At 56.3% G+C, this 27,865-nt stretch overlaps 1 protein-coding gene across 5 annotated transcripts in view; it reads right to left on the bottom strand.

Moving 5' to 3' along the window:
* Window positions 1-7,632: 7,632 nt before the first annotated feature.
* nudt22 (nudix (nucleoside diphosphate linked moiety X)-type motif 22) overlaps window positions 7,633-27,865 on the bottom strand; it is a 49,578-nt gene continuing 29,345 nt past the window's right edge. For all 5 annotated transcript variants that reach the window (XM_080183592.1, XM_080183594.1, XM_080183595.1 and 2 more), the window contains exons 2-6: window positions 26,420-26,901; window positions 23,126-23,233; window positions 16,188-16,285; window positions 14,091-14,184; window positions 7,633-8,026 (exon numbers count right to left, since the gene is read on the bottom strand). In XM_080183592.1, the coding sequence (XP_080039718.1) occupies window positions 7,922-8,026; window positions 14,091-14,184; window positions 16,188-16,285; window positions 23,126-23,233; window positions 26,420-26,901 (887 nt within the window). In that variant the 3' untranslated portion in view covers window positions 7,633-7,921. The remainder of the gene's footprint in view (window positions 8,027-14,090; window positions 14,185-16,187; window positions 16,286-23,125; window positions 23,234-26,419; window positions 26,902-27,865) is intronic.

The raw sequence follows: 27,865 nt of genomic DNA, 5'->3' as shown, positions 1-27,865 counted from the left end.
TAATGGTGCCAAGTTGTGCCCAGCGTGCCCTCTCATTATATCTTTTATTCTTTTTCTGTGGTTCTAAAACTTTATTCTAACAATTTTAAACTCTCTAAGAGTGCTGACTGTACCCTGAGCTATGAATGTAACACTACCATTCTGCACCCTCTCCTTTCCTTCTCTATGAACAGTATGCTTTGTCTGGATAGTGCGCAAGAAACAATACTTTTCACTGTATCCCAAAACATGTGCCAGTAATAAATCAAATCAGATTAAATTCTGCCCTATATCAGGTGTAATGCTGGGGGGAGGGGGTGCGCACTTGTCGCACCGTGGGTTCAATATCCCATCTTCACCAGGAGGGGGAGCTCACAGCCTGTCCCTCAGCCTGGAGCACATCACATCCAATAGATTCATCCTGGAGTTCCCCCACTCACCCACCAGTATTTCTGTAAGTGAGTCAGGTAGCACAGTGGGTTAACACTGCTGTCTCACAGCGCCAGGGACCCGGGTTCGATTCCCAGGGACACGGTGACACAGTGGGTTAACACTGCTGTCTCACAGCGCCAGGGACCCGGGTTCGATTTCCAGGGACACGGTGACACAGTGGGTTAACACTGCTGTCTCACAGCGCCAGGGACCCGGGTTCGATTCCCGGGGCACGGTGACACAGTGGGTTAGCACTGCTGTCTCACAGCGCCAGGGACCCGGGTTCGATTCCCGGGGGCACGGTGACACAGTGGGTTAACACTGCTGTCTCACAGCGCCAGGGACCCGGGTTCGATTCCCGGGGGCACGGTGACACAGTGGGTTAACACTGCTGTCTCACAGCGCCAGGGACCCGGGTTCGATTCCCGGGGGCACGGTGACACAGTGGGTTAACACTGCTGTCTCACAGAGCCAGGGACCCGGGTTCGATTCCCGGGGACACGGTGACACAGTGGGTTAACACTGCTGCCTCACAGAGCCAGGGACCGGGTTCGATTCCCGGGGGCACGGTGACACAGTGGGTTAACACTGCTGTCTCACAGCGCCAGGGACCCGGGTTCGATTCCCGGGGGCACGGTGACACAGTGGGTTAACACTGCTGCCTCACAGAGCCAGGGACCCGGGTTCGATTCCCCGGGGGCACGGTGACACAGTGGGTTAACACTGCTGCCTCATAGAGCCAGGGACCCGGGTTCGATTCCCGGGGGCACGGTGACACAGTGGGTTAACACTGCTGTCTCACAGAGCCAGGGACCCGGGTTCGATTCCCGGGGACACGGTGACACAGTGGGTTAACACTGCTGTCTCACAGCGCCAGGGACCCGGGTTCGATTCCCGGGGGCACGGTGACACAGTGGGTTAACACTGCTGTCTCACAGCGCCAGGGACCCGGGTTCGATTCCCGGGGACACGGTGACACAGTGGGTTAACACTGCTGTCTCACAGAGCCAGGGACCCGGGTTCGATTCCTGGGGGCACGGTGACACAGTGGGTTAACACTGCTGTCTCACAGCGCCAGGGACCCGGGTTCGATTCCCGGGGACACGGTGACACCGTGGGTTAACACTGCTGTCTCACAGAGCCAGGGACCCGGGTTCGATTCCCGGGGGCACGGTGACACAGTGGGTTAACACTGCTGTCTCACAGCGCCAGGGACCCGGGTTCGATTCCCAGCTTGGGTCACTGTCTGTATGGAGTCTGCGCATTCTCCCTGTGTCTGCGTGGGTTTCCTCCGGGTGCTCTGGTTTCCTCCCACACTCCAAAGATGTGTGGCTTAGGTTGATTGGGTGTGCTAAATTGCGCTCCCTCTATGGCAAGGACATCCTTCCTCAAATAAGGAGACCAAAACTGCACACAATACTCCAGGTGTGGTCTCACCAACACCCTGTACAATTACAATCTCACTATGAAGAGAAGGAAGACAGATTATTACTTGAATGGTGTAAACTGAGAGGTGGATATTCAGCAGGACCTTGGAGTCCTCATGCATCAGTCGCTGAAAGTGGCTGTGCAGGTACAGCAGGCAGTAAAGAAGGTAAATGGTATGTTCACAGCGAGAGGATTTGAGTATTGGGATAGGGATGTTTTATACTGCAATTGTACAGAGCGTTGGTGAGACCACACCTGGAGTATTGTGGACAGTTTTGGTCTCCTTATCTGAGGAAGGATGTCCTTGCTATAGAGAGAGCACAGCGAGGGTTTACCAGGCTGATTCCTGGGATGGCAGGTCTGTCATATGAGGAGAGACTGAGTGGGTTAGGATTATATTCACTGGAGTTTAGAAGAGTGAGAGGGGATCTGATAGAAACTTATAAAATTCTAACAGGGTCAGACAGGGTAGATTCAGAAAGAATGTTCCCCATGGTGGGGGGAGTCCAGAACTAGGGGGTCAGAGTTTGAGGATTCGGGGTAAACCTTTTAGAACTGAGGTGAGGGGAAATTTCTTCACCCAGAGAGTGGTGAAATTCACTCCCACAGAAAGTAGTTGAGGCCAAAACGTTGTGTGATTTCAGGAAGGAATTAAATATCACTCTTGGGGCTAAAGGGATCGAGGGATATTGGGGGGGAATCGGGATATTGAATTTGATGATGATGCTTGTTGTATGAGGAACGATTGAGGACTCTGGGTCTGTACTGGTTGGAGTTTAGAAGGATGAGGGGGGATCTTATTGAAACTTACAGGATACTGTGAGGCCTGGATAGAGTGGACGTGGAGAGGATGTTTCCACTAGTAGGAAAAACTAGAACCAGAGGGGACAGCCTCAGGCTAAAGGGACGATCCTTTAAAACAGAGATGAGGAGGAATTTCTTCAGCCAGAGAGTGGGGAATCTGTGGAACTCTTTGCCGCAGAAGGCTGTGGAGGCCGGGTCATTGAGTGTCTTTAAGACAGAGATATATAGGTTCCTGACTAATAAGGGGATCAGGGAGGATGGGGAAAAGGCAGGAGAATGGGGATGAGAAAAATATCAGCCATGATTGAATGGTGGAACAGACTCGATGGGCCGAGTGGCCTCATTCTGCTCCTTGGTCTTAGACAGTTACGTGGGTAAGATGGGTATAGAGGGATATGGGCAATTGGGACGAGCTTAGTGGTTTAAAAAAAGGGGCGGCATGGACAGGCTGGGCCGAAGGGCCTGTTTCCCTGCTGTAAACCTCTGTGACGGCCAGGAAACTTCATTCAAAAAGAAACGAGAGAGAGAACGGCTTTGCATCTCTCTCCTTGGGTGTCCTTGTTGGCCTGGGCGAAGGTCCAGTGTCCATCGCTGACAGTTCCCTGAGACTCCAGCTCCACAGTGCCTCCCCTCTACACCCTGTTTAGCTTTCAACTGAGGGTTCCTATTTACGTCCGGCCAATTCTGCTGTTGCTGCCGTTACCAGGGGATACGACGGGCAGGAGTTCAGAGCGGTGTGAGCAGAGTTCCCGACTCCCCTCGCCCCCTCCAGCTGTCTCCACTCGCCTGGGGAGGTGCAGCAAGAGGCTACAATTTACCCACATGGGCTGGGGATGTGGGGCAAGTGTGGGACCTTCATCCTCTCCAACCCTACCTCCGGGTGGCTCCTTGAGAATATCAATTTCCAAACCCCCCCAGCCATCCCTAATTACCCCCTTGAGAAGGTAGCACATGAGCGGGACTCGTGAACCCACTGCAGTCCCCGTGTGTGGGGGGGTAGGTACACCCACAGCGCTGTTAGGGGGGGAGTTCCAGGATTGTGATTGGACATCAGTCAGTCCCCGTGTGTGGTGTAGGTACACCCACCGTGCTGTTAGGGAGGGAGTTCCAGGATTGTGATTGGACATCAGTCAGTCCCTGTGTGTGATGTAGGTACACCCACAGTGCTGTTAGGGAGGGAGTTCCAGGATTGTGATTGGACATCAGTCAGTCCCTGTGTGTGGTGTAGGTACACCCACAGTGCTGTTAGGGAGGGAGTTCCAGGATTGTGATTGGACATCAGTCAGTCCCCGTGTGTGGTGTAGGTCCACCCACAGTGCTGTTAGGGAGGGAGTTCCAGGATTGTGATTGGACATCAGTCAGTCCCCGTGTGTGGTGTAGGTACACCCACAGTGCTGTTAGGGAGGGAGTTCCAGGATTGTGATTGGACATCAGTCAGTCCCTGTGTGTGGTGTAGGTACACCCACAGTGCTGTTAGGGAGGGAGTTCCAGGATTGTGATTGGACATCAGTCAGTCCCCGTGTGGTGTAGGTACACCCACAGTGCTGTTAGGGAGGGAGTTCCAGGATTGTGATTGGACATCAGTCAGTCCCCGTGTGTGGTGTAGGTACACCCACAGTGCTGTTAGGGAGGGGGTTCCAGGATTGTGATTGGACATCAGTCAGTCCCCGTGTGTGGTGTAGGTACACCCACAGTGCTGTTAGGGAGGGGGTTCCAGGATTGTGATTGGACATCAGTCAGTCCCCGTGTGTGGTGTAGGTACACCCACAGTGCTGTTAGGGAGGGAGTTCCAGGATTGTGATTGGACATCAGTCAGTCCCCGTGTGTGGTGTAGGTACACCCACAGTGCTGTTAGGACTGACTGATTTCCAATCACAATCCTGGAACTCCCTCCCTGTGTGGTGTAGGTGCACCACAGAACTCTCCACTCACCTGACGAAGGAGCGGCGCTCCGAAAGCTTGTGGCCTTTACTGTCAAATAAACCTGCTGGACTTTAACCTGGTGTTGTGAGACTTCTTACTGTGTAGGTACGCCCTCCGTGCTGTTAGGGACAGAGGTCCAGGATTTTGACCCCAGCCACAGTGAAGGAATGGCCGATATATTTCCCAGTCAGAATGGTGAATGGCTTGGAGGGGGAACTTGGTGTTCCCCGTGTGTCTGCTGCTGTCCCCCGCACCCCACCCCCCGTCCTTCTCACAGAATCCCAGAGTGTCGAAGAATGTCACTCAGCTCATCTAGACTGACACGACCACAATCCCACCCAGGCTCTATCCCCATTACCCCGTGCATTTACCCTGTTGTGAGGCAGCAGTGTTAACCCACTGTGTCACCGTGCCCCCCGGGAATCGAACCCGGGTCCCTGGCGCTGTGAGACAGCAGTGTTAACCCACTGTGTCACCGTGCCCCCGGGAATCGAACCCGGGTCCCTGGCTCTGTGAGACAGCAGTGTTAACCCACTGTGTCACCGTGTCCCCGGGAATCGAACCCGGGTCCCTGGCGCTGTGAGACAGCAGTGTTAACCCACTGTGTCACCGTGTCCCCGGGAATCGAACCCGGGTCCCTGGCGCTGTGAGACAGCAGTGTTAACCCACTGTGTCACCGTGTCCCCGGGAATCGAACCCGGGTCCCTGGCTCTGTGAGACAGCAGTGTTAACCCACTGTGTCACCGTGTCCCCGGGAATCGAACCCGGGTCCCTGGCGCTGTGAGACAGCAGTGTTAACCCACTGTGTCACCGTGCCCCCGGGAATCGAACCCGGGTCCCTGGCTCTGTGAGTCAGCAGTGTTAACCCACTGTGTCACCGTGCCCCCGGGAATCAAACCCGGGTCCCTGGCTCTGTGAGACAGCAGTGTTAACCCACTGTGTCACCGTGCCCCCGGGAATCGAACCCGGGTCCCTGGCTCTGTGAGACAGCAGTGTTAACCCACTGTGTCACCGTGTCCCCGGGAATCGAACCCGGGTCCCTGGCGCTGTGAGACAGCAGTGTTAACCCACTGTGTCACCGTGTCCCCGGGAATCGAACCCGGGTCCCTGGCGCTGTGAGACAGCAGTGTTAACCCACTGTGTCACCGTGCCCCCGGGAATCGAACCCGGGTCCCTGGCTCTGTGAGACAGCAGTGTTAACCCACTGTGTCACCAGGTGGCAGGTTTGGAAGGTGCTGTCGAAGGAGCCTTGGTGAGTAGCTGCGAGTTCCATTCTGGGGTTAGCATCAATCCTCAGTCTGTTATTCCTTCCTCGTGGTCTCTGTGGCATCCTGGAAAACCCCTTTCCTGGAACAGCACTGCAACATGAGTGGTGACATTTTTAATTTGAATCAGGTTATTATATTATTATAATCAGGTTATTATAACCTGCATGGGTTATTGGACAATGAAGCACTGTATATAATAATAGGGCACTGGGGAGGCGATGGCCTAGTGGTATAACGACTGGACTATTAACCCAGACACTCAGCTAATGTTCTGGGGGATCCGGGTTCGAATCCCACCAAGCAGATGGTGGAATTTAAATTCAATATAAAATATCTGGAATTAAGAATCTACTGATGATCCATTGTGGGAAAAACCCATCTGGTTCCCTTTAGGGAAGGAAATCTGCCGTCCTTACCCCAGTCTGGCCTACATGTGACTCCAGAGACACAGCAATGTGGTTGTCTCTCAACTGCCCTCCAAGGGGCAACTAGGGATGGGTAATAAATGCTGGCCCAGCCAGGGACACCCATGTCCCAGGGATGAGTAAAAAGTGTTGTTGAGCAGAGGGACCTAGGGGTGCAGGTACAAAGATCTGTGAAAGTGGCGTCACCAGTAGACAGGGTGGTGAAGGCGGCGTGATGCCTTCATCAGCCAGAACACTGAGTACAGGAGTTGGGCTGTTATGTTACAACTCCACAAGACATTGGTGTGGCCACATTTGGAGTACTGTGTACAATTCCAGTCACCCTGCTGTAGGAAGGATGTTATTAAACTGGAAAGGGGGCAAAAAAGGATTGGCACAGATGTAACTGGGACTGGAAGGTGTGAATTATAAGGAGAGGCCGGATAGGCTGGGATTTTCTTCCCCCTGGAGCGCGGGAGGCTGAGGGGTGATCTTATAGAGGTTTATAAAACCATAAGGCAAATAGCCATGGTCTTTTCCTCCAGGGTAGGAGGGGTTCCAAAATTAGAGGGCGTTGGTTTAAGGGGAGATTGTGTGGAAAAGTTCCCCTTGGCTCCCTTTCCAGAGGGTGCTGTGTGGATGGAATGAGCTGCCAGAGGGGGTGGTGGAGGTGGATACAATAACATTTAAAAGACATTTGGACAGGAACGTGGATGGAGAAAAGCTTTAGAAGGTTTTGGGCCCAACACAGGCAATTGGGACTTGTTCAGTTTTGGAAATGTGGCCGGCATGGTTGGGATGGGCCGAAGGGCCTGCTTTTGTGCTGTATATCCCTGTGTCTCTAACCTCCCAAATCCACTCTCTCCCCCACACACACACCCCCACACACACACACACAGACAGACAGACACACACACTCCACCCCTAAACTCCGGACTTGGATGGGCAAACACTGGAGTTGAGCTCAGGACCACTCGCTGACTGGTCAGGCTTAACCGCCTGCTGTTAACTGCCCAGGGGAGGGGAGAGGTGGCAGGGCTGGGGCAAGGGAAACACACGTTACATCCCCTTGGAATGTGCTTTGTGAGGTGGAAAGAGGACATGTGAGGCGCTATCTGAATGCAATGTCTTTTTAAATTGGCATCAAAAGTCCATTGGTCAACAGATATAGACAGACAGAGTTAAAAAGGTTCTGGCCCCGCAGACCAGCCAGTCTCGCAGCAACTCCCACTCGCAACCACCCTGTTGTCCGCACTCTTACAGTCATAGAAAGCGTACAGCGCAGCAGGTGGCCATTCAGCCCGTTTTTGTCTGTGCTGGGGCTGTCTGCAAGAAGGAGTCACCCCCTATTCCTTCTCTCCACCCCTCCCCACACCCCCATAGACCCACAAGTTCTTCTCCCTTCAGATTTTGCAAGCATCAGTTGAACCAGCCTCGAGTACACGCCGTGCCCCCTGGACCCCAAACACTGGCTGCATCTTATTGCTTTTCTAAAAGAAATAACCATTTTTCCCTGTACATCCCGGGTATTTTTGCCATTTGGTTCAAAGCGTGCCCCCACCCTCCCTGAAACGTTAACCCGCCTTGGCACTCTCCATGGCTGGCGGGCTGGCCATGTTGTCCATTCAACAGCCTGAGTGTTCTCCTTTCCACTCTCGCACACGCGTCCCCTTGGCCGTGGACTCAGGATGTCCGGGGGTGCACGAGGGAGTAGAGCAGGACACCGCCCTTGGCCGAGGGACAAAGGTCTCGCCAGCCGTCCGTGTCCCCTTCCAGCTTCAGGACATCCTGAAACAAAGACCATAACACCATAAGATACAGGAGCAGAATTAGGCCACTCGGTCCATCAAGTCTGCCCCGCCATTCAATAAGATCATGGCTGATCTTTTCATGGACTCAGCTCCACTTACCCACCCGCTCACCATAACCCTTAATTCCTTTACTGTTCAAAAATCTATCTATCCTTGCCTTAAAAACATTCAATGAGGGAGCCTCAACTGGGCAGGGAATTCCATAGATTCACAACCCTTTGTGTGAAGAAGTTCCTCCTCAACTCAGTCCTAAATCTGCTCCCCCTTATTTTGAGGCCATGCTCCCTAGTTTTAGTTTACAGAAACATATAAGATTGTGAAGGGAATAGATGAGATCCCCCCTCATTCTTCTGAATTCCAATGAGTATAGCCCCAGTCTACTCAGTCTCTCCTCCCAGAGGGTGGTGAGGGATTGGAATGCCCTGCCTGCTGCAGTTGTAAATGCGCCTAGTTTGGGGGCGTTTAAGAGGTCTGTGGACAGGTTTATGGACGAAAAGGGATTGGTTTAGGTTAGTGGGTCATTGTTGTTGTTTCTTTTTTTAACTGGTCGGCGCAACATCGTGGGCCGAAGGGCCTGTTCTGCGCTGTAATGTTCTATGTTCTATGTTCATAAGCCAACGCTCTCAACTCCGGAATCGCCCTAGTGAATCTCCTCTGCACCCCCTCCAGTGCCAGTATATCCTTTCTCAAGTAAGGAGACCAAAACTGTACACAGTAACTCCTGGTGTGGCCTCACCAGCAGCTCATACAGCTGCAACATAACCTCACTGTTTTTAAACTCAATCCCTCTAAGAAGGCAAATGGAATTTTGACCTTCATTGCGAATTCCCTGCTGTACCTACAAACCAACTCCTTGTGATTCCTGCACAGGGACACCCAGGTCCCTCTGCACAGCAGCATGCTGCAATCTTTTACCATGGAATAATTATTTATTTATATTTTATTTATATTATATTTATATTATTTAAATGATGGCTGATATTTTTCTCATCCCCATTCTCCTGCCTTTTCCCCATACTCCCTGATCCCCTTATTAATCAGGAACCTATCTATCTCTGTCTTAAAGACACTCAATGACCCGGCCTCCGCAGCCTTCTGCAGCAAAGAGTTCCACAGATTCCCCACTCTCTGGCTGAAGAAATTCCCCCTCATCTCTGTTTTAAAGGATCGTCCCTTTAGCCTGAGGTTGTGCCCTCTGGTTCTAGTTTTTCCTACTAGTGGAAACATCCTCTCCACGTCCACTCTATCCAGGCCTCGCAATATCCTGTAAGTTTCAATAAGATCCCTCCCCTCATCCTTCTAAACTCCAACCAGTACAGACCCAGAGTCCTCAACCATTCCCCATACGACAAGACAACAGCAGCAAGGCTAAGTGCCAGCTAGCGTGAAAGGAGGAGAATTCCTTTTCTGTATTTTTAAGGTGAGATTTGATCTCAATCTTAAGTCATTGGAACTATGGGCTAGACTGTTTCTAGTCACTAGAGACAGTGGCAGGGGCTTAATTCACCTGCTAGCAGCTCAGGTTGGACCCACAAACTGTACATTCATAGAAAAAACACAAGGGCTGAAACAGTGACACAGTGGGTTATCACTGCTGCCTCACAGCGCCAGGGACCCGGGTTCGATTCCCGGGGGCACGGTGACACAGTGGGTTAACACTGCTGTCTCACAGAGCCAGGGACCCGGGTTCGATTCCCGGGGGGCACGGTGACACAGTGGGTTATCACTGCTGCCTCACAGCGCCAGGGACCCGGGTTCAATTCCCGGGGGCACGGTGACACAGTGGGTTAACACTGCTGTCTCACAGAGCCAGGGACCCGGGTTCGATTCCCGGGGGCACGGTGACACAGTGGGTTATCACTGCTGCCTCACAGCGCCAGGGACCCGGGTTCAATTCCCGGGGGCACGGTGACACAGTGGGTTAACACTGCTGTCTCACAGAGCCAGGGACCCGGGTTCGATTCCCGGGGGCACGGTGACACAGTGGGTTATCACTGCTGCCTCACAGCGCCAGGGACCCGGGTTCGATTCCCGGGGACACGGTGACACAGTGGGTTAACACTGCTGTCTCACAGAGCCAGGGACCCGGGTTCGATTCCCGGGGGCACGGTGACACAGTGGGTTATCACTGCTGCCTCACAGCGCCAGGGACCCGGGTTCGATTCCCGGGGGCACGGTGACACAGTGGGTTATCACTGCTGCCTCACAGCGCCAGGGACCCGGGTTCAATTCCCGGGGGCACGGTGACACAGTGGGTTAACACTGCTGTCTCACAGAGCCAGGGACCCGGGTTCGATTCCCGGGGGCACGGTGACACAGTGGGTTATCACTGCTGCCTCACAGCGCCAGGGACCCGGGTTCGATTCCCGGGGACACGGTGACACAGTGGGTTAACACTGCTGTCTCACAGAGCCAGGGACCCGGGTTCGATTCCCGGGGGCACGGTGACACAGTGGGTTATCACTGCTGCCTCACAGCGCCAGGGACCCGGGTTCGATTCCCGGGGGCACGGTGACACAGTGGGTTAACACTGCTGTCTCACAGAGCCAGGGACCCGGGTTCGATTCCCGGGGGCACGGTGACACAGTGGGTTAACACTGCTGTCTCACAGAGCCAGGGACCCGGGTTCGATTCCCGGGGGCACGGTGACACAGTGGGTTATCACTGCTGCCTCACAGCGCCAGGGACCCGGGTTCAATTCCCGGGGGCACGGTGACACAGTGGGTTAACACTGCTGTCTCACAGAGCCAGGGACCCGGGTTCGATTCCCGGGGGCACGGTGACACAGTGGGTTATCACTGCTGCCTCACAGCGCCAGGGACCCGGGTTCGATTCCCGGGGACACGGTGACACAGTGGGTTAACACTGCTGTCTCACAGAGCCAGGGACCCGGGTTCGATTCCCGGGGGCACGGTGACACAGTGGGTTATCACTGCTGCCTCACAGCGCCAGGGACCCGGGTTCGATTCCCGGGGGCACGGTGACACAGTGGGTTAACACTGCTGTCTCACAGAGCCAGGGACCCGGGTTCGATTCCCGGGGGCACGGTGACACAGTGGGTTAACACTGCTGTCTCACAGAGCCAGGGACCCGGGTTCGATTCCCGGGGGCACGGTGACACAGTGGGTTAACACTGCTGTCTCACAGAGCCAGGGACCCGGGTTCGATTCCCGGGGGCACGGTGACACAGTGGGTTAACACTGCTGTCTCACAGAGCCAGGGACCCGGGTTCGATTCCCGGGGACACGGTGACACAGTGGTTTAACACTGCTGTCTCACAGCGCCAGGGACCCGGGTTCGATTCCCAGGGGCACGGTGACACAGTGGGTTAACACTGCTGTCTCACAGAGCCAGGGACCCGGGTTCGATTCCCGGGGACACGGTGACACAGTGGGTTAACACTGCTGTCTCACAGCGCCAGGGACCCGGGTTCGATTCCCAGGGACACGGTGACACAGTGGGTTAACACTGCTGTCTCACAGAGCCAGGGACCCGGGTTCGATTCCCGGGGGCACGGTGACACAGTGGGTTAACACTGCTGTCTCACAGAGCCAGGGACCCGGGTTCGATTCCCGGGGGCACGGTGACACAGTGGGTTAACACTGCTGTCTCACAGCGCCAGGGACCCGGGTTCGATTCCCAGGGACACGGTGACACAGTGGGTTAACACTGCTGTCTCACAGCGCCAGGGACCCGGGTTCGATTCCCGGTTTGGGTCACTGTCTGTGTGGAGTCTGCACGTTCTTCACCCTCCTCCCTCCCACCCCCACTCAGTGTCTGCGTGGGTTTCCTCCGGGTGCTCCGGTTTCCTCCCACACTCCAAAGATGTGTGAGTTAGGTGGATTCGCCATGCTAAATTGCCCCTTAGTGTCACGGGGATTACCTGGGTAAATATGTGGGGCAATGGGGAATAGGGGCTGTGGTTGGTGCAGGTATGATGGGCTGAATGGCCTCCTTCTGCGCTGGAGGGATTCTATGACTGAACATCAGTTGATGTTTGCTGGAGAGAGTTCCCGATTTCTCTCTCTCTTTGTGTATGGAGGTGTTTGCCATCTCACTCCTGATAGGTCTGCCTCTCATTTCTACACTGTGTCCGCCCCCCCCACGCCTTCAATTCCCCCACTCAGCCAGAATCATTTCTCTCTCTGTTCCCCTAATTAATAAAAAAACAAAACAATAGATGGAAGATAGTGTAAGCCTTACTTGTGACACTAACACTGCAATGCAGTTACTGTGAAAATCCCCTAGTCACCACACCCCGGCACCTGTTCAAGGTACACTGAGGGAGAATTTAGCACATCCAACGCACCCTAACCAGCACATCTTTCAGACTGTGGGAGGAAACCGGAGCACCCGAAGGAAACCCGTGCGGACATGGTGAGAACATGCAGACTCCACACCAACAGTGACCCAAGCTGGGAATCGAACCCGGGTCCCTGGCGCTGTGAGACAGCAGTGTTAACCCACTGTGTCACCGTGTCCCCGGGAATCGAACCCGGGTCCCTGGCTCTGTGAGGCAGCAGTGTTAACCCACTGTGTCACCGTGTCCCCGGGAATCGAACCCGGGTCCCTGGCGCTGTGAGACAGCAGTGTTAACCCACTGTGTCACCGTGCCCCCAGGAATCGAACCCGGGTCCCTGGCTCTGTGAGGCAGCAGTGTTAACCCACTGTGTCACCGTGCCCCGGGAATCGAACCTGGGTCCCTGGCTCTGTGAGGCAGCAGTGTTAACCCACTGTGTCACCGTGTCCCCGGGAATCGAACCCGGGTCCCTGGCTCTGTGAGACAGCAGTGTTAACCCACTGTGTCACCGTGCCCCCGGGAATCGAACCCGGGTCCCTGGCACTGTGAGGCAGCAGTGTTAACCCACTGTGTCACCGTGCCCCCGGGAATCGAACCCGGGTCCCTGGCTCTGTGAGACAGCAGTGTTAACCCACTGTGTCACCGTGCCCCCGGGAATCGAACCCGGGTCCCTGGCTCTGTGAGGCAGCAGTGTTAACCCACTGTGTCACCGTGCCCCCAGGAATCGAACCCGGGTCCCTGGCTCTGTGAGACAGCAGTGTTAACCCACTGTGTCACCGTGCCCCCGGGAATCGAACCCGGGTCCCTGGCGCTGTGAGACAGCAGTGTAAACCCACTGTGTCACCGTGCCCCCGGGAATCGAACCCGGGTCCCTGGCGCTGTGAGACAGCAGTGTTAACCCACTGTGTCACCGTGCCCCCGGGAATCGAACCCGGGTCCCTGGCTCTGTGAGACAGCAGTGTTAACCCACTGTGTCACCGTGCCCCCGGGAATCGAACCCGGGTCCCTGGCTCTGTGAGACAGCAGTGTTAACCCACTGTGTCACCGTGCCCCCGGGAATCGAACCCGGGTCCCTGGCGCTGTGAGACAGCAGTGTTAACCCACTGTGTCACCGTGTCCCCGGGAATCGAACCCGGGTCCCTGGCTCTGTGAGACAGCAGTGTTAACCCACTGTGTCACCGTGCCCCCGGGAATCGAACCCGGGTCCCTGGCTCTGTGAGACAGCAGTGTTAACCCACTGTGTCACCGTGTCCCCGGGAATCGAACCCGGGTCCCTGGCTCTGTGAGACAGCAGTGTTAACCCACTGTGTCACCGTGCCCCCGGGAATCGAACCCGGGTCCCTGGCTCTGTGAGACAGCAGTGTTAACCCACTGTGTCACCGTGCCCCCGGGAATCGAACCCGGGTCCCTGGCTCTGTGAGACAGCAGTGTTAACCCACTGTGTCACCGTGCCCCCGGGAATCGAACCCGGGTCCCTGGCTCTGTGAGACAGCAGTGTTAACCCACTGTGTTACCAACTGTACTGCATTCCTGTCCCTTGAGAGATTTCCAAGCCAAATTTTCCAAACTGCGCCCTGCCCCAGGCAACAAGGGAGATAGTACACTGGGGGAGGCCACTCAGCCCCTCGGGCCTGTCCCGCCGCCATTTTGGTTCCATCGCAGCTAATCTGCACAAGCCGGAACCATCGATTGGCCGAGTGGTATTCGGCCCGGCAGCTGGTCAGTGACCTCTGACCCGTACCTCTCGGTGGATGAAGATGATGTCAGTCGATTCGTGAGCTTCTGGGCCTCCGACGAGGTAACGCTGCCTCACCTCTTCTGAGGTCTGCTCACACCTGAGGAATACGAGACAGAAAGATGGTGCGTTTAATCAGCAGCGCTCGATATCAGGGGGGCTAGGAGGCCCCAACTTCCAGCACCACTGGGAAACACCCTGGTTATCACAGTGAGGGGGGAGGAGGGAGATGGAACAGAAGAGAGATCCCTCAATACCCTCTTCAGGGGCACGTGTTTGGGGGAGTGGGTGGGGAGAATGGGCCCGTGTTTGGGGGAGAGGGCGGGGAGAATGGGCACGTGTTTGGGGGAGAGGGCAGGGAGAATGGGCCCGTGTTTGGGGGAGAGGGCGGGGAGAAAGGGCCCGTGTTTGGGGGAGAGGGCGGGGAGAATGGGCGCGTGTTTGGGGAAGTGGGCGGGGAGAATGGGCGCGTGTTTGGGGGAGTGGGCGGGGAGAATGGGCCCGTGTTTGGGGGAGTGGGTGGGGAGAATGGGCGCGTGTTTGGGGGAGTGGGCGGGGAGAATGGGCACGTGTTTGGGGGAGTGGGCGGGGAGAATGGGCGCGTGTTTGGGGGAGTGGGCGGGGAGAATGGGCGCGTGTTTGGGGGAGTGGGCGGGGAGAATGGGCCCGTGTTTGGGGGAGAGGGCGGGGAGAAAGGGCCCGTGTTTGGGGGAGAGGGCGGGGAGAATGGGCCCGTGTTTGGGGGAGAGGGCGGGGAGAATGGGCCCGTGTTTGGGGGAGTGGGTGGGGAGAATGGGCGCGTGTTTGGGGGAGAGGGCGGGGAGAATGGGCACGTGTTTGGGGGAGTGGGCGGGGAGAAAGGGCCCGTGTTTGGGGATGTGGGCGGGGAGAATGGGCCCGTGTTTGGGGATGTGGGCGGGGAGAATGGGCCCGTGTTTGGGGATGTGGGTGGGGAGAATGGGCCCGTGTTTGGGGGAGTGGGTGGGGAGAATGGGCACGTGTTTGGGGGAGTGGGTGGGGAGAATGGGCACGTGTTTGGGGGAGTGGGTGGGGAGAATGGGCACGTGTTTGGGGGAGTGGGCGGGGAGAATGGGCACGTGTTTGGGGAGTGGGCGGGGAGAATGGGCCCGTGTTTGGGGATGTGGGCGGGGAGAATGGGCACGTGTTTGGGGGAGTGGGTGGGGAGAATGGGCCCGTGTTTGGGGATGTGGGTGGGGAGAATGGGCCCGTGTTTGGGGGAGTGGGTGGGGAGAATGGGCACGTGTTTGGGGGAGTGGGTGGGGAGAATGGGCACGTGTTTGGGGGAGTGGGCGGGGAGAATGGGCCCGTGTTTGGGGGAGTGGGTGGGGAGAATGGGCACGTGTTTGGGGGAGTGGGTGGGGAGAATGGGCACGTGTTTGGGGGAGTGGGTGGGGAGAATGGGCACGTGTTTGGGGGAGTGGGTGGGGAGAATGGGCACGTGTTTGGGGGAGTGGGTGGGGAGAATGGGCACGTGTTTGGGGGAGTGGGCGGGGAGAATGGGCCCGTGTTTGGGGATGTGGGTGGGGAGAATGGGCACGTGTTTGGGGGAGTGGGTGGGGAGAATGGGCACGTGTTTGGGGGAGTGGGCGGGGAGAATGGGCCCGTGTTTGGGGATGTGGGTGGGGAGAATGGGCACGTGTTTGGGGATGTGGGTGGGGAGAATGGGCACGTGTTTGGGGGAGTGGGTGGGGAGAATGGGCACGTGTTTGGGGGAGTGGGCGGGGAGAATGGGCACGTGTTTGGGGGAGAGGGCGGGGAGAATGGGCGCGTGTTTGGGGGAGAGGGCGGGGAGAATGGGCCCGTGTTTGGGGATGTGGGCGGGGAGAATGGGCCCGTGTTTGGGGATGTGGGTGGGGAGAATGGGCGTGTGTTTGGGGATGTGGGCGGGGAGAATGGGCCTGTGTTTGGGGATGTGGGCGGGGAGAATGGGCGTGTGTTTGGGGGAGTGGGCGGGGAGAATGGGCGCCTGTTTGGGGGAGTGGGTGGGGAAAATGGGCACGTGTTTGGGGGAGAGGGCGGGGAGAATGGGCGCGTGTTTGGGGGAGTGGGTGGGGAGAATGGGCACGTCAGGAGATATTATACCTGATATAAAATTCCACACTGGGCCTTCCTGCACTTCTGTGATTCCTGGCAAGTCCCAGCAACATGGGTTGGCTTAAACTTTCCACAGGAATGTTTACCTGACAAAGAGAACAAGGACAGATTAACGCAGCTCAGAATCTCACATCTCTTCACAAGCTACCAACCCCGTTAGATCACCAGAACGCAAAGCCCACTGGCATCACTCGCACAGTGGGTTAACACTGCCCCCGCACAGAGCCAGGGACCCGGGTTCGATTCCCGGGGGCACGGTGACACAGTGGGTTAGCACTGCTGTCTCACAGAGCCAGGGACCCGGGTTCGATTCCCGGGACCCAGGTTCGATTCCCGGGGACACGGTGACACAGTGGGTTAGCACTGCTGTCTCACAGAGCCAGGGACCCGGGTTCGATTCCCGGGACCCAGGTTCGATTCCCGGGGACACGGTGACACAGTGGGTTAACACTGCTGTCTCACAGAGCCAGGGACCCGGGTTCGATTCCCGGGGGACACGGTGACACAGTGGGTTAACACTGCTGTCTCACAGAGCCAGGGACCCGGGTTCGATTCCCGGGGGCACGGTGACACAGTGGGTTAACACTGCTGTCTCACAGCGCCAGGGACCCGGGTTCGATTCCCGGGGGCACGGTGACACAGTGGGTTAACACTGCTGCCTCACAGCCCCAGGGACCCGGGTTCGATTCCCGGGGGCACGGTGACACAGTGGATTAACACTGCTGTCTCACAGAGCCAGGGACCCGGGTTCGATTCCCGGGGGTACGGTGACACAGTGGGTTAACACTGCTGCCTCACAGCGCCAGGGACCCGGGTTCGATTCCCGGGGGCACGGTGACACAGTGGGTTAACACTGCTGTCTCACAGAGCCAGGGACCCGGGTTCGATTCCCGGGGGACACGGTGACACAGTGGGTTAACACTGCTGTCTCACAGAGCCAGGGACCCGGGTTCGATTCCCGGGGGCACGGTGACACAGTGGGTTAGCACTGCTGTCTCACAGAGCCAGGGACCCGGGTTCGATTCCCGGGACCCAGGTTCGATTCCCGGGGACACGGTGACACAGTGGGTTAACACTGCTGTCTCACAGAGCCAGGGACCCGGGTTCGATTCCCGGGGGACACGGTGACACAGTGGGTTAACACTGCTGTCTCACAGAGCCAGGGACCCGGGTTCGATTCCCGGGGGCACGGTGACACAGTGGGTTAACACTGCTGTCTCACAGCGCCAGGGACCCGGGTTCGATTCCCGGGGGCACGGTGACACAGTGGGTTAACACTGCTGCCTCACAGCCCCAGGGACCCGGGTTCGATTCCCGGGGGCACGGTGACACAGTGGATTAACACTGCTGCCTCACAGCGCCAGGGACCCGGGTTCGATTCCCGGGGGCACGGTGACACAGTGGGTTAACACTGCTGTCTCACAGAGCCAGGGACCCGGGTTCGATTCCCGGGGGCACGGTGACACAGTGGGTTAACACTGCTGTCTCACAGAGCCAGGGACCCGGGTTCGATTCCCGGGAGCACGGTGACACAGTGGGTTAGCACTGCTGTCTCACAGCCCCAGGGACCCGGGTTCGATTCCCGGGGGCACGGTGACACAGTGGGTTAACACTGCTGTCTCACAGAGCCAGGGACTCGGGTTCGATTCCAGCCTCGGGTCACTGTCTCTGTTACCGCGGCCAATCCATCTAACTTACAAACTCCACACAAAGTGAATTTTACGATGGTGCCCATGTTAAATTGCCCCTTAGTGTCCAAAGATGTACAGGTTAGGTGGCTTAATGAGGCAGATATGTGAGGTTATGGGGGTAGACCCTGGGTAAAATGCTGTATTGGAGAGTCAGTATAAACTTGATAGATGAATGGCCTCCTTCTGCATGGTTTGGATACTGTCATGGTGACATTCAAATTACAGAATCCTACAGCACAGGAGGAGGCCATTCGGCCCATCGAGTCCGCAGTGAGCACAATCCCACCCAGGCCCCATCCCCATCACCCCATGCATTGACCCTCCCAAGTCCCCCTGACCCTAAGGGCTATGTTAGCACGGCCAACGCACCTAACCCACGCGTCTTTTCGGGCTCTGGGAGGAAACCGGAGCACCCGGACGAAACCCACGCAGACATGGGGAGAATGTGTAGACTCCGCACAGATAGTGACCCAAACCGGGAATCGAACCCAGGTCCCTGGCGCTGTGAGACAGCAGTGTTAACCCACTGTGTCACCGTGCCCCCGGGAATCGAACCCGGGTCCCTGGCGCTGTGAGACAGCAGTGTTAACCCACGGTGTCACCGTGTCCCCAGGAATCGAACCCAGGTCCCTGGCGCTGTGAGACATCAGTGTTAACCCACTGTGTCACCGTGCCCCCGGGAATCGAACCCGGGTCCCTGGCGTTGTGAGACAGCAGTGTTAACCCACTGTGTCACCGTGTCCCCGGGAATCGAACCCGGGTCCCTGGCACTGTGAGACAGCAGTGTTAACCCACTGTGTCACCGTGCCCCCGGGAATCGAACCCAGGTCCCTGGCGCTGTGAGGCAGCAGTGTTAACCCATTGTGTCACCGTGCCCCCGGGAATCGAACCCGGGTCCCTGGTGCTGTGAGACAGCAGTGTTAACCCACTGTGTCACCGTGCCCCCGGGAATCGAACCCGGGTCCCTGGCGCTGTGAGACAGCAGTGCTAACCCACTGTGTCACCGTGTCCCCGGGAATCGAACCCAGGTCCCTGGCGCTGTGAGACAGCAGTGTTAACCCACTGTGTCACCGTGCCCCCGGGAATCGAACCCGGGTCCCTGGCGCTGTGAGACAGCAGTGTTAACCCACTGTGTCACCATGCCCCCGGGAATCGAACCCGGGTCCCTGGCTCTGTGAGACAGCAGTGTTAACCCACTGTGTCACCGTGTCCCCGGGAATCGAACCCGGGTCCCTGGCGCTGTGAGACAGCAGTGTTAACCCACTGTGTCACTGTGCTCCCGGGAATCGAACCCGGGTCCCTGGCGCTGTGAGGCAGCAGTGTTAACCCACTGTGTCCCCGGGAATCGAACCCAGGTCCCTGGCGCTGTGAGACAGCAGTGTTAACCCACTGTGTCACCGTGCGCCCGGGAATCGAACCCGGGTCCCTGGCGCTGTGAGACAGCAGTGTTAACCCAATGGGTCAGCGTGCCCCTGGGAATCAAACCCGGGTCCCTGGCTCTGTGAGACAGCAGTGTTAACCCACTGTGTCACCGTGCCCCCGGGAATCAAACCCGGGTCCCTGACGCTGTGAGACAGCAGTGTTAACCCACTGTGTCACCGTGCCCCCGGGAATCGAACCCGGGTCCCTGGCGCTGTGAGGCAGCAGTGTTAACCCACTATGTCACCGTGCCCCCGGGAATCGAACCCGGGTCCCTGGCTCTGTGAGACAGCAGTGTTAACCCACTGTGTCACCGTGCCCCCGGGAATCGAACCCGGGTCCCTGGCTCTGTGAGACAGCAGTGTTAACCCACTGTGTCACCGTGTCCCCGGGAATCGAACCCGGGTCCCTGGCTCTGTGAGACAGCAGTGTTAACCCACTGTGTCACCGTGCCCCCGGGAATCGAACCCGGGTCCCTGGCACTGTGAGACAGCAGTGCTAACCCACTGTGTCACCGTGCCCCCGGGAATCGAACCCGGGTCCCTGGCTCTGTGAGACAGCAGTGTTAACCCACTGTATCACTGTGTCCCCGGGAATCGAACCCGGGTCCCTGGCGCTGTGAGACAGCAGTGTTAACCCACTGTGTCACTGTGCCCCCGGGAATCGAACCCGGGTCCCTGACGCTGTGAGGCAGCAGTGTTAACCCACTGTGTCACCGTGTCCCCGGGAATCGAACCCGGGTCCCTGGCTCTGTGAGGCAGCAGTGTTAACCCACTGTGTCACCGTGCCCCCCGGGAATCGAACCCGGGTCCCTGGCTCTGTGAGACAGCAGTGTTAACCCACTGTGTCACCGTGCCCCCGGGAATCGAACCCGGGTCCCTGGCTCTGTGAGACAGCAGTGTTAACCCACTGTGTCACCGTGCCCCCGGGAATCGAACCCGGGTCCCTGGCTCTGTGAGACAGCAGTGTTAACCCACTGTGTCACTGTGCCCCCGGGAATCGAACCCGGGTCCCTGGCTCTGTGAGGCAGCAGTGTTAACCCACTGTGTCACCGTGCCCCCCGGGAATCGAACCCGGGTCCCTGGCTCTGTGAGACAGCAGTGTTAACCCACTGTGTCACCGTGCCCCCCGGGAATCGAACCCGGGTCCCTGGCTCTGTGAGGCAGCAGTGTTAACCCACTGTGTCACCGTGCCCTCCGGGAATCGAACCTGGGTCCCTGGCTCTGTGAGACAGCAGTGTTAACCCACTGTGTCACCGTGTCCCCGGGAATCGAACCCGGGTCCCTGGCGCTGTGAGACAGCAGTGTTAACCCACTGTGTCACCGTGTCCCCGGGAATCGAACCCGGGTCCCTGGCGCTGTGAGACAGCAGTGTTAACCCACTGTGTCACCGTGCCCCCGGGAATCGAACCCGGGTCCCTGGCGCTCTGAGACAGCAGTGTTAACCCACTGTGTCACCGTGCCCCCGGGAATCGAACCCGGGTCCCTGGCGCTCTGAGACAGCAGTGTTAACCCACTGTGTCACCGTGCCCCCGGGAATCGAACCCGGGTCCCTGGAGCTGTGAGACAGCAGTGTTAACCCACTGTGTCACCGGGTCCCCGGGAATCGAACCCGGGTCCCTGGCGCTGTGAGACAGCAGTGTTAACCCACTGTGTCACCGTGCCCCCGGGAATCGAACCCGGGTCCCTGGCGCTCTGAGACAGCAGTGTTAACCCACTGTGTCACCGTGCCCCCGGGAATCGAACCCGGGTCCCTGGCTCTGTGAGACAGCAGTGTTAACCCACTGTGTCACCGTGCCCCCGGGAATCGAACCCGGGTCCCTGGCGCTGTGAGACGGCAGTGTTAACCCACTGTGTCACCGTGTCCCCGGGAATCGAACCCGGGTCCCTGGCTCTGTGAGACAGCAGTGTTAACCCACTGTGTCACCGTGCCCCCGGGAATCGAACCCGGGTCCCTGGCTCTGTGAGACAGCAGTGGTAACCCACTGTGTCACCGTGCCTCCCGGGAATCGAACCCGGGTCCCTGGCGCTGTGAGACAGCAGTGTTAACCCACTGTGTCACCGTGCCCCCGGGAATCGAACCCGGGTCCCTGGCTCTGTGAGACAGCAGTGTTAACCCACTGTGTCACCGTGCCCCCGGGAATCGAACCCGGGTCCCTGGCTCTGTGAGGCAGCAGTGTTAACCCACTGTGTCACCGTGTCCCCGGGAATCGAACCCGGGTCCCTGGCTCTGTGAGGCAGCAGTGTTAACCCACTGTGTCACCGTGTCCCCCGGGAATCGAACCTGGGTCCCTGGCTCTGTGAGACAGCAGTGTTAACCCACTGTGTCACCGTGCCCCCGGGAATCGAACCCGGGTCCCTGGCGCTGTGAGACAGCAGTGTTAACCCACTGTGTCACCGTGTCCCCGGGAATTGAACCCGGGTCCCTGGCTCTGTGAGACAGCAGTGTTAACCCACTGTGTCACCGTGTCCCCGGGAATCGAACCCGGGTCCCTGGCTCTGTGAGACAGCAGTGTTAACCCACTGTGTCACCGTGTCCCCGGGAATCGAACCCGGGTCCCTGGCTCTGTGAGACAGCAGTGTTAACCCACTGTGTCACCGTGCCCCCGGGAATCGAACCCGGGTCCCTGGCTCTGTGAGACAGCAGTGTTAACCCACTGTGTCACCGGGAATCGAACCCGGGTCCCTGGCGCTGTGAGGCAGCAGTGTTAACCCACTGTGTCACCGTGTCCCCGGGAATCGAACCCGGGTCCCTGGCGCTGTGAGACAGCAGTGTTAACCCACTGTGTCACCGTGTCCCCGGGAATCGAACCCGGGTCCCTGGCACTGTGAGACAGCAGTGTTAACCCACTGTGTCACCGTGTCCCCGGGAATCGAACCCGGGTCCCTGGCACTGTGAGACAGCAGTGTTAACCCACTGTGTCACCGTGTACCCGCGAATCGAACCCGGGTCCCTGGCTCTGTGAGACAGCAGTGTTAACCCACTGTGTCACCGTGTCCCCGGGAATCGAACCCGGGTCCCTGGCTCTGTGAGACAGCAGTGTTAACCCACTGTGTCACCGGGAATCGAACCCGGGTCCCTGGCGCTGTGAGGCAGCAGTGTTAACCCACTGTGTCACCGTGTCCCCGGGAATCGAACCCGGGTCCCTGGCGCTGTGAGACAGCAGTGTTAACCCACTGTGTCACCGTGCCGCCCCATTGTTAAAGGATACAGTGGCATAGTGGTGGAGCGACCGGACTCGTGATCCCGAGATTCAAGTTCAATTCCCACCAGGGAAAATCTCAATTGAGTTCAATAAATCTGGGCTCTCAGTAACTGTCAGTGCAATACTGTCGGATGAAAAGCCCACCGGGGTTCAGCAATGTCCCCTTTCGGAAAGGAAATCTGCTGCCCTTACCCAGTCTGGCCTACATGTGACTCCAGACCCCACACACAGTCATGTGGGCAACTCTTAGCTGCCCCCTGCCCCCACCCCCCGACCACCGCCCCTGAAATGGCCAAGTGAGACACTCAGTTCAAGGGGGCTATTGGAGATGGGCACAAATGTGGGGCCTTGCCCAGCGATGCCCCTCACCCCAGTGCAAGAATTAAATAGATAAGGTCCAGGGTAATCTGTCTGGCTTTCACCTGGCTTCCCAAATAGCCAAGTAAGGTCAAGGCCAACAGATGCGAGGGTTGCCCATGTGCAGTGCCAGTGGAAGCATGGCCCAGGAAGAGTTGGCACCTTTGGGAGGAAGGAGAGGTCAAGTGAGACTGCACGGAGTGGGCACCAAGTTCAGGAACTTATCCCGTTGCTCCCCCCTCCCCACCTTTTACCTCATCACGGATCTCGCTCAGAATGGAAGAAAATATTTCTTGGACAACCAGCTCCCCCGACAGGTGCTCTGGTTGAATAGAGTCTTCCGGAATATCTTTCGCGGCCATCTGCAATGAGAGAAAGAGTGCGGGTTGAATGTTATACTGAGGGGCTGACAATAGCAAAGGGGGGAGAGGCAATTCGGCCCATCTTACCCATGCTAGCTCTTTGTGGGGAACTGCCCAACCAGTCCCACTCCTGCAATTTGCTCCTTTTCCGAGTATTCCTCCAAATCCTTCCCCCTTTTGGGAAGTTCCTCTTGAACCTGCTTCCACCGCTCTTTCAGGCAGCATATCCAATCATTGTGAGGTGGCTGGGGGCTGGGGAGAGCGATGAGAATTTTGAACACAATGTTGTTTCGATAGGGGCGGTGATAGCCCAGTGGTATTATCACAAAGCTATTAACCCAGAAACTCAGTGGGGGACCCGGCTTCAAATCCCACCACAGCACTTGGTGGAACAAAGAACGATACAGCACAGGAACAGGCCGTTCGGCCCTCCAAGCCTGTGCCGCTCATGCGCCCAAATAGATCACTGAATTCAATATAAAATATCTGGAATTAAGAATCTACTGATGACCCATTGTGGGAAAAACCCATCCGGTTCTCTTTAGGGAAGGAAATCTGCCGTCCTTACCCCGGTCTGGCCTACATGTGACTCCAGAGACACAGCAATGTGGTTGACTCTCAACTGCCCCTCCAAGGGGCAACGAGGGATGGGTAATAAATGCTGACCCAGCCACGGACACCCATGTCCCAGGGATGAAAGAAAAAATTGTCTTCAATCGCTGTCTCTCTGACTCTACAACCCCTGGAAACTATTGGTGGAAATTTTCTCGCCCTTCCCACTGGTGGAATTTTCCAGTGTTGCCGGCAGAGGGTTGGTCCATCTCCGTGGCCAGGAAGTCCTGCCCATTATTTGCTCAATTAAAACCTTTCAGAATTCGTGCTTCCCAAACCTCTTCAAAAGGAAGCATGGGAACACAAGGCTACTTTTTTATTGAAAGAACCAATGAAGTAGCAGCAAAGGTACACCCAGCAAACCCCTACGAAACATAAGATTACTACAAGGCAGATTGGCCATGCTAAATTGTCCCTTAGTGTCCAAAGATGTGTAGGTTAGGGTGGATTGGCCATGCTAAATTGTCCCTTAGTGTCCAAAGATGTGCAGGTTAGGGTGGATTGGCCATGCTAAATTGTCCCTTAGTGTCCAAAGATGTGCAGGTTAGGGTGGATTGGCCATGTTAAATTTCCCCCTAGTGTCCAAAGGTGTGCAGGTTAGGGTGGATTGGCCATGCTAAATTGTCCCTTAGCGTCCAAAGATGTGCAGGTTAGGTGGATTGGCCATGTTAAATTGTCCCTTAGTGTCCAAAGATGTGCAGGTTAGGTGGATTGGCCATGCTAAATTGACCCTTAGTGTCCAAAGATGTGCAGGTTAGGTGGATTGGCCATGCTAAATTGTCCCTTAGTGTCCAAAGATGTGCAGGTTAGGGTGGATTGGCCATGTTAAATTTCCCCCTAGTGTCCAAAGATGTGCAGGTTAGGGTGGATTGGCCATGCTAAATTGTCCCTTAGCGTCCAAAGATGTGCAGGTTAGGTGGATTGGCCATGTTAAATTGTCCCTTAGTGTCCAAAGATGTGCAGGTTAGGTGGATTGGCCGTGCTAAATTGACCCTTAGTGTCCAAAGATGTGCAGGTTAGGTGGATTGGCCATGTTAAATTGTCCCTTAGTGTCCAAAGATATGCGGGTTAGGTGGATTGGCTGTGCTAAATTGTCCCTTAGTGCCAGGGGGATTAGCAGAGTAAATACATGGTGTTACACTGGACGGGGCCTGAGTGGGATTGTTGTTTGCGCAGACTCAATGGCCTCTTCCTACACTGTAGGGATTCTATGATTCTAATTTATCCCACACACATCTTCGGAGTGTGGGAGGAAACCCACGCAGACACAGGGAAATGTTTTGGCATCAACTACTTCCTGTGGGAATGAATCCCACAGGCTCACCGGGTGAAGAAATGTCTCCTCACCTCCGTCCGAAATGGTCTCCCCCCAATCCTCAGACTGTGACCCCCCTGGTTCTGGACTCCCCCCACCACTGGGGGACCCAGATGAGGGGGGGTGGAGGGCAGCATATAAATACAAGACTGAGAATAACCAATTCAATGGGAAAATGAAGGAAAGATTTTGAAAGTTTGAGTGGAAATCTGCTAGCACTGAAAGAAATTGAGGCAAATCACCTTGATGCTTTCAAAAAGGAAATTCTTTGAGTGTATGAGAGAAACGGCAATGTAAAGATAGGGATAGCATTGCCGTGATGGGTTAGATCGTAGAATCCCTACAACGCAGGAAGAGATTACTTGGCCAGTCCATACTGACCAGAATCCCACCCAGGCCCTATTCCCATAAGCCCACATATTTACCCTGCTAATCTCCCTGACACAAAGGGGCAATTTAGCATAGCCAAATCCACTCATTTGTCTGAATGACAGGGGGGATCTCATTCAGACTAAAATTCTAACAGGACTAGACAGGGTAGATGCAGGGAGGATGTTCCCGATGGTGGGGGGAGTCCAGAACCAGGGGTCACAGTCTGAGGATTGGGGGGAGACCATTTCGGACGGAGGTGAGGAGACATTCCTTCACCCGGGATTCATTCCCACAGGAAGTAGTTGATGCCAAAACATTGAATGTATTCAAGAGGCAGCTGGATATAGCACTTGGGGCGAACGGGGTCAAAGGTTATGGGGAGAAAGCAGGATTAGGCTATTGAGTTGGACAATCAGCCATGATGGTGATGAATGGGGGAGCAGGCTCGAAGGGCCGAATGGCCTTCTCTTATCTTCTATATTTCTAACCTACACATCTTTGGACACTAGGTGGATTGGCCATGCCAAATTGCCCCTTAACCCGCACATCTTTGGACACTAAGGGACAATTTAGCATGGCCAATCCACCCTAACCTGCACATCTTTGGACACTAAGGGACAATTTAGCATGGCCAATCCACCTTAACCCGCACATCTTTGGACACTAAGGGGAATTTAATGGCCAATCCACATAACCAGCATGTCTTCCGGACTGTGGGAGGAAACCCATGCAGACACAGGGGGAACATGCAGGTCCACACAGACAGTGACCCAAGCCAGGAAGCAAACCCGGGCTGGGAACCGACCCCAGGTCCCTGCTGCAGTGAGGCAGCAGTGCTAACCACTATTCCAGCTGGATCTCTGTTTTTGGAATAAAGAGGAACAAACCTTGGGTTCCGGGTGTCCGCCTGGAATGTCCACTTGACCTGCTGCCTCTGCCACCTGCTCGCTCCTCCTCAGGAAGACAAAGCAGTCGTCAGCCGTGTGGAGCATGGCGCCAACACCCAGGGGCTCTGCCAGGTAGGCCTGGCTGTCACCGAAGTCCACTAGGCCCTGCTCCTGCAGGAGGTGGGCAGACGGCGCCCAGTTGGTCCCCAGGTAGTCCTTGTAGCAGGTAAGGCCCAGCTTCAGGAGCAGGCTCCTGCCCTCCAGTTCAGCCCCGTGGATGCGAAACTTGGCCCCGTTGAAGAGCCAGGGCTTGTCCCGCTTCCTCTGCTGCCAAATCTCCGCGATCTTCTGCTCATGCTGCAGCAGGACCCGGCGGTTGTAGTCGGAAGAGATCTCCACGCGGACCTGCTCCTGGCTCAGTCCTCCCAGGAAGGGGCACCGGATCAGGAGGGAGACATCTGGATCCATGTTTGTGCTTTCAACTGAAAAGCAAGGAAGAGTTCATAGAATCATGAAGTTATACAGTTCAGAGGAGGCCATTCGGCCCATCACATCTGCACCGACTACAATCCCACCTAGGCCCTATCCCCATAACCCCATGCATTTACGCAAGCTAGTCCCCCTGCTACTAAGGGACAATTTAGCATGCCCAACCCACCTAACCTGCACATCTTTGGACACTAAGGGACAATTTAGCATGGCCAATCCACCTAACCTGCACATCTTTGGACACTAAGAGACAATTTAGCACGGCCAATCCACCCTAACCTACACATCTTTGGACACTAAGGGGCTATTTAGCATGGCCAATCCCCCTAACCTACACATCGTTGGACACTAAGGGACAATTTAGCATGGCCAATCCCCCTAACCTACACATCTTTGGACACTAAGGGGCTATTTAGCATGGCCAATCCCCCTAACCTACACATCGTTGGACACTAAGGGACAATTTAGCATGGCCAATCCACCTAACCTGCACATCTTTGGACACTAAGAGACAATTTAGCACGGCCAATCCACCCTAACCTACACATCTTTGGACACTAAGGGGCTATTTAGCATGGCCAATCCCCCTAACCTACACATCGTTGGACACTAAGGGACAATTTAGCATGGCCAATCCCCCTAACCTACACATCGTTGGACACTAAGGGACAATTTAGCATGGCCAATCCCCCTAACCTACACATCTTTGGACACTAAGGGGCAATTTAGCACGGCCAATCCACCCTAACCCGCACATTCTTGGGCACTAAGGGACAATTTAGCATGGCCAATCCACCTAACCCGCACATCTTTGGACACTAAGGGACAATTTAGCATGGCCAATCCACCCTAACCTGCACATTCAGGGGAGGTGATGGCCTCGTGGTATCATTGTTAGATTATTAATGCAGAAACTCAGCTAATGTTCTGGGGGACCCGGGTTTGAATCCCGCCACA

The sequence above is a fragment of the Carcharhinus amblyrhynchos genome, unplaced genomic scaffold, assembly GCF_965287045.1.
Source record: "Carcharhinus amblyrhynchos unplaced genomic scaffold, sCarAmb.v2.hapA chromosome_343, whole genome shotgun sequence".
NCBI lineage: Eukaryota > Metazoa > Chordata > Chondrichthyes > Carcharhiniformes > Carcharhinidae > Carcharhinus > Carcharhinus amblyrhynchos.
The sequence above is the reverse complement of the archived record's forward strand: the minus strand, read 5'-3'. Positions and strand labels throughout refer to the sequence as shown.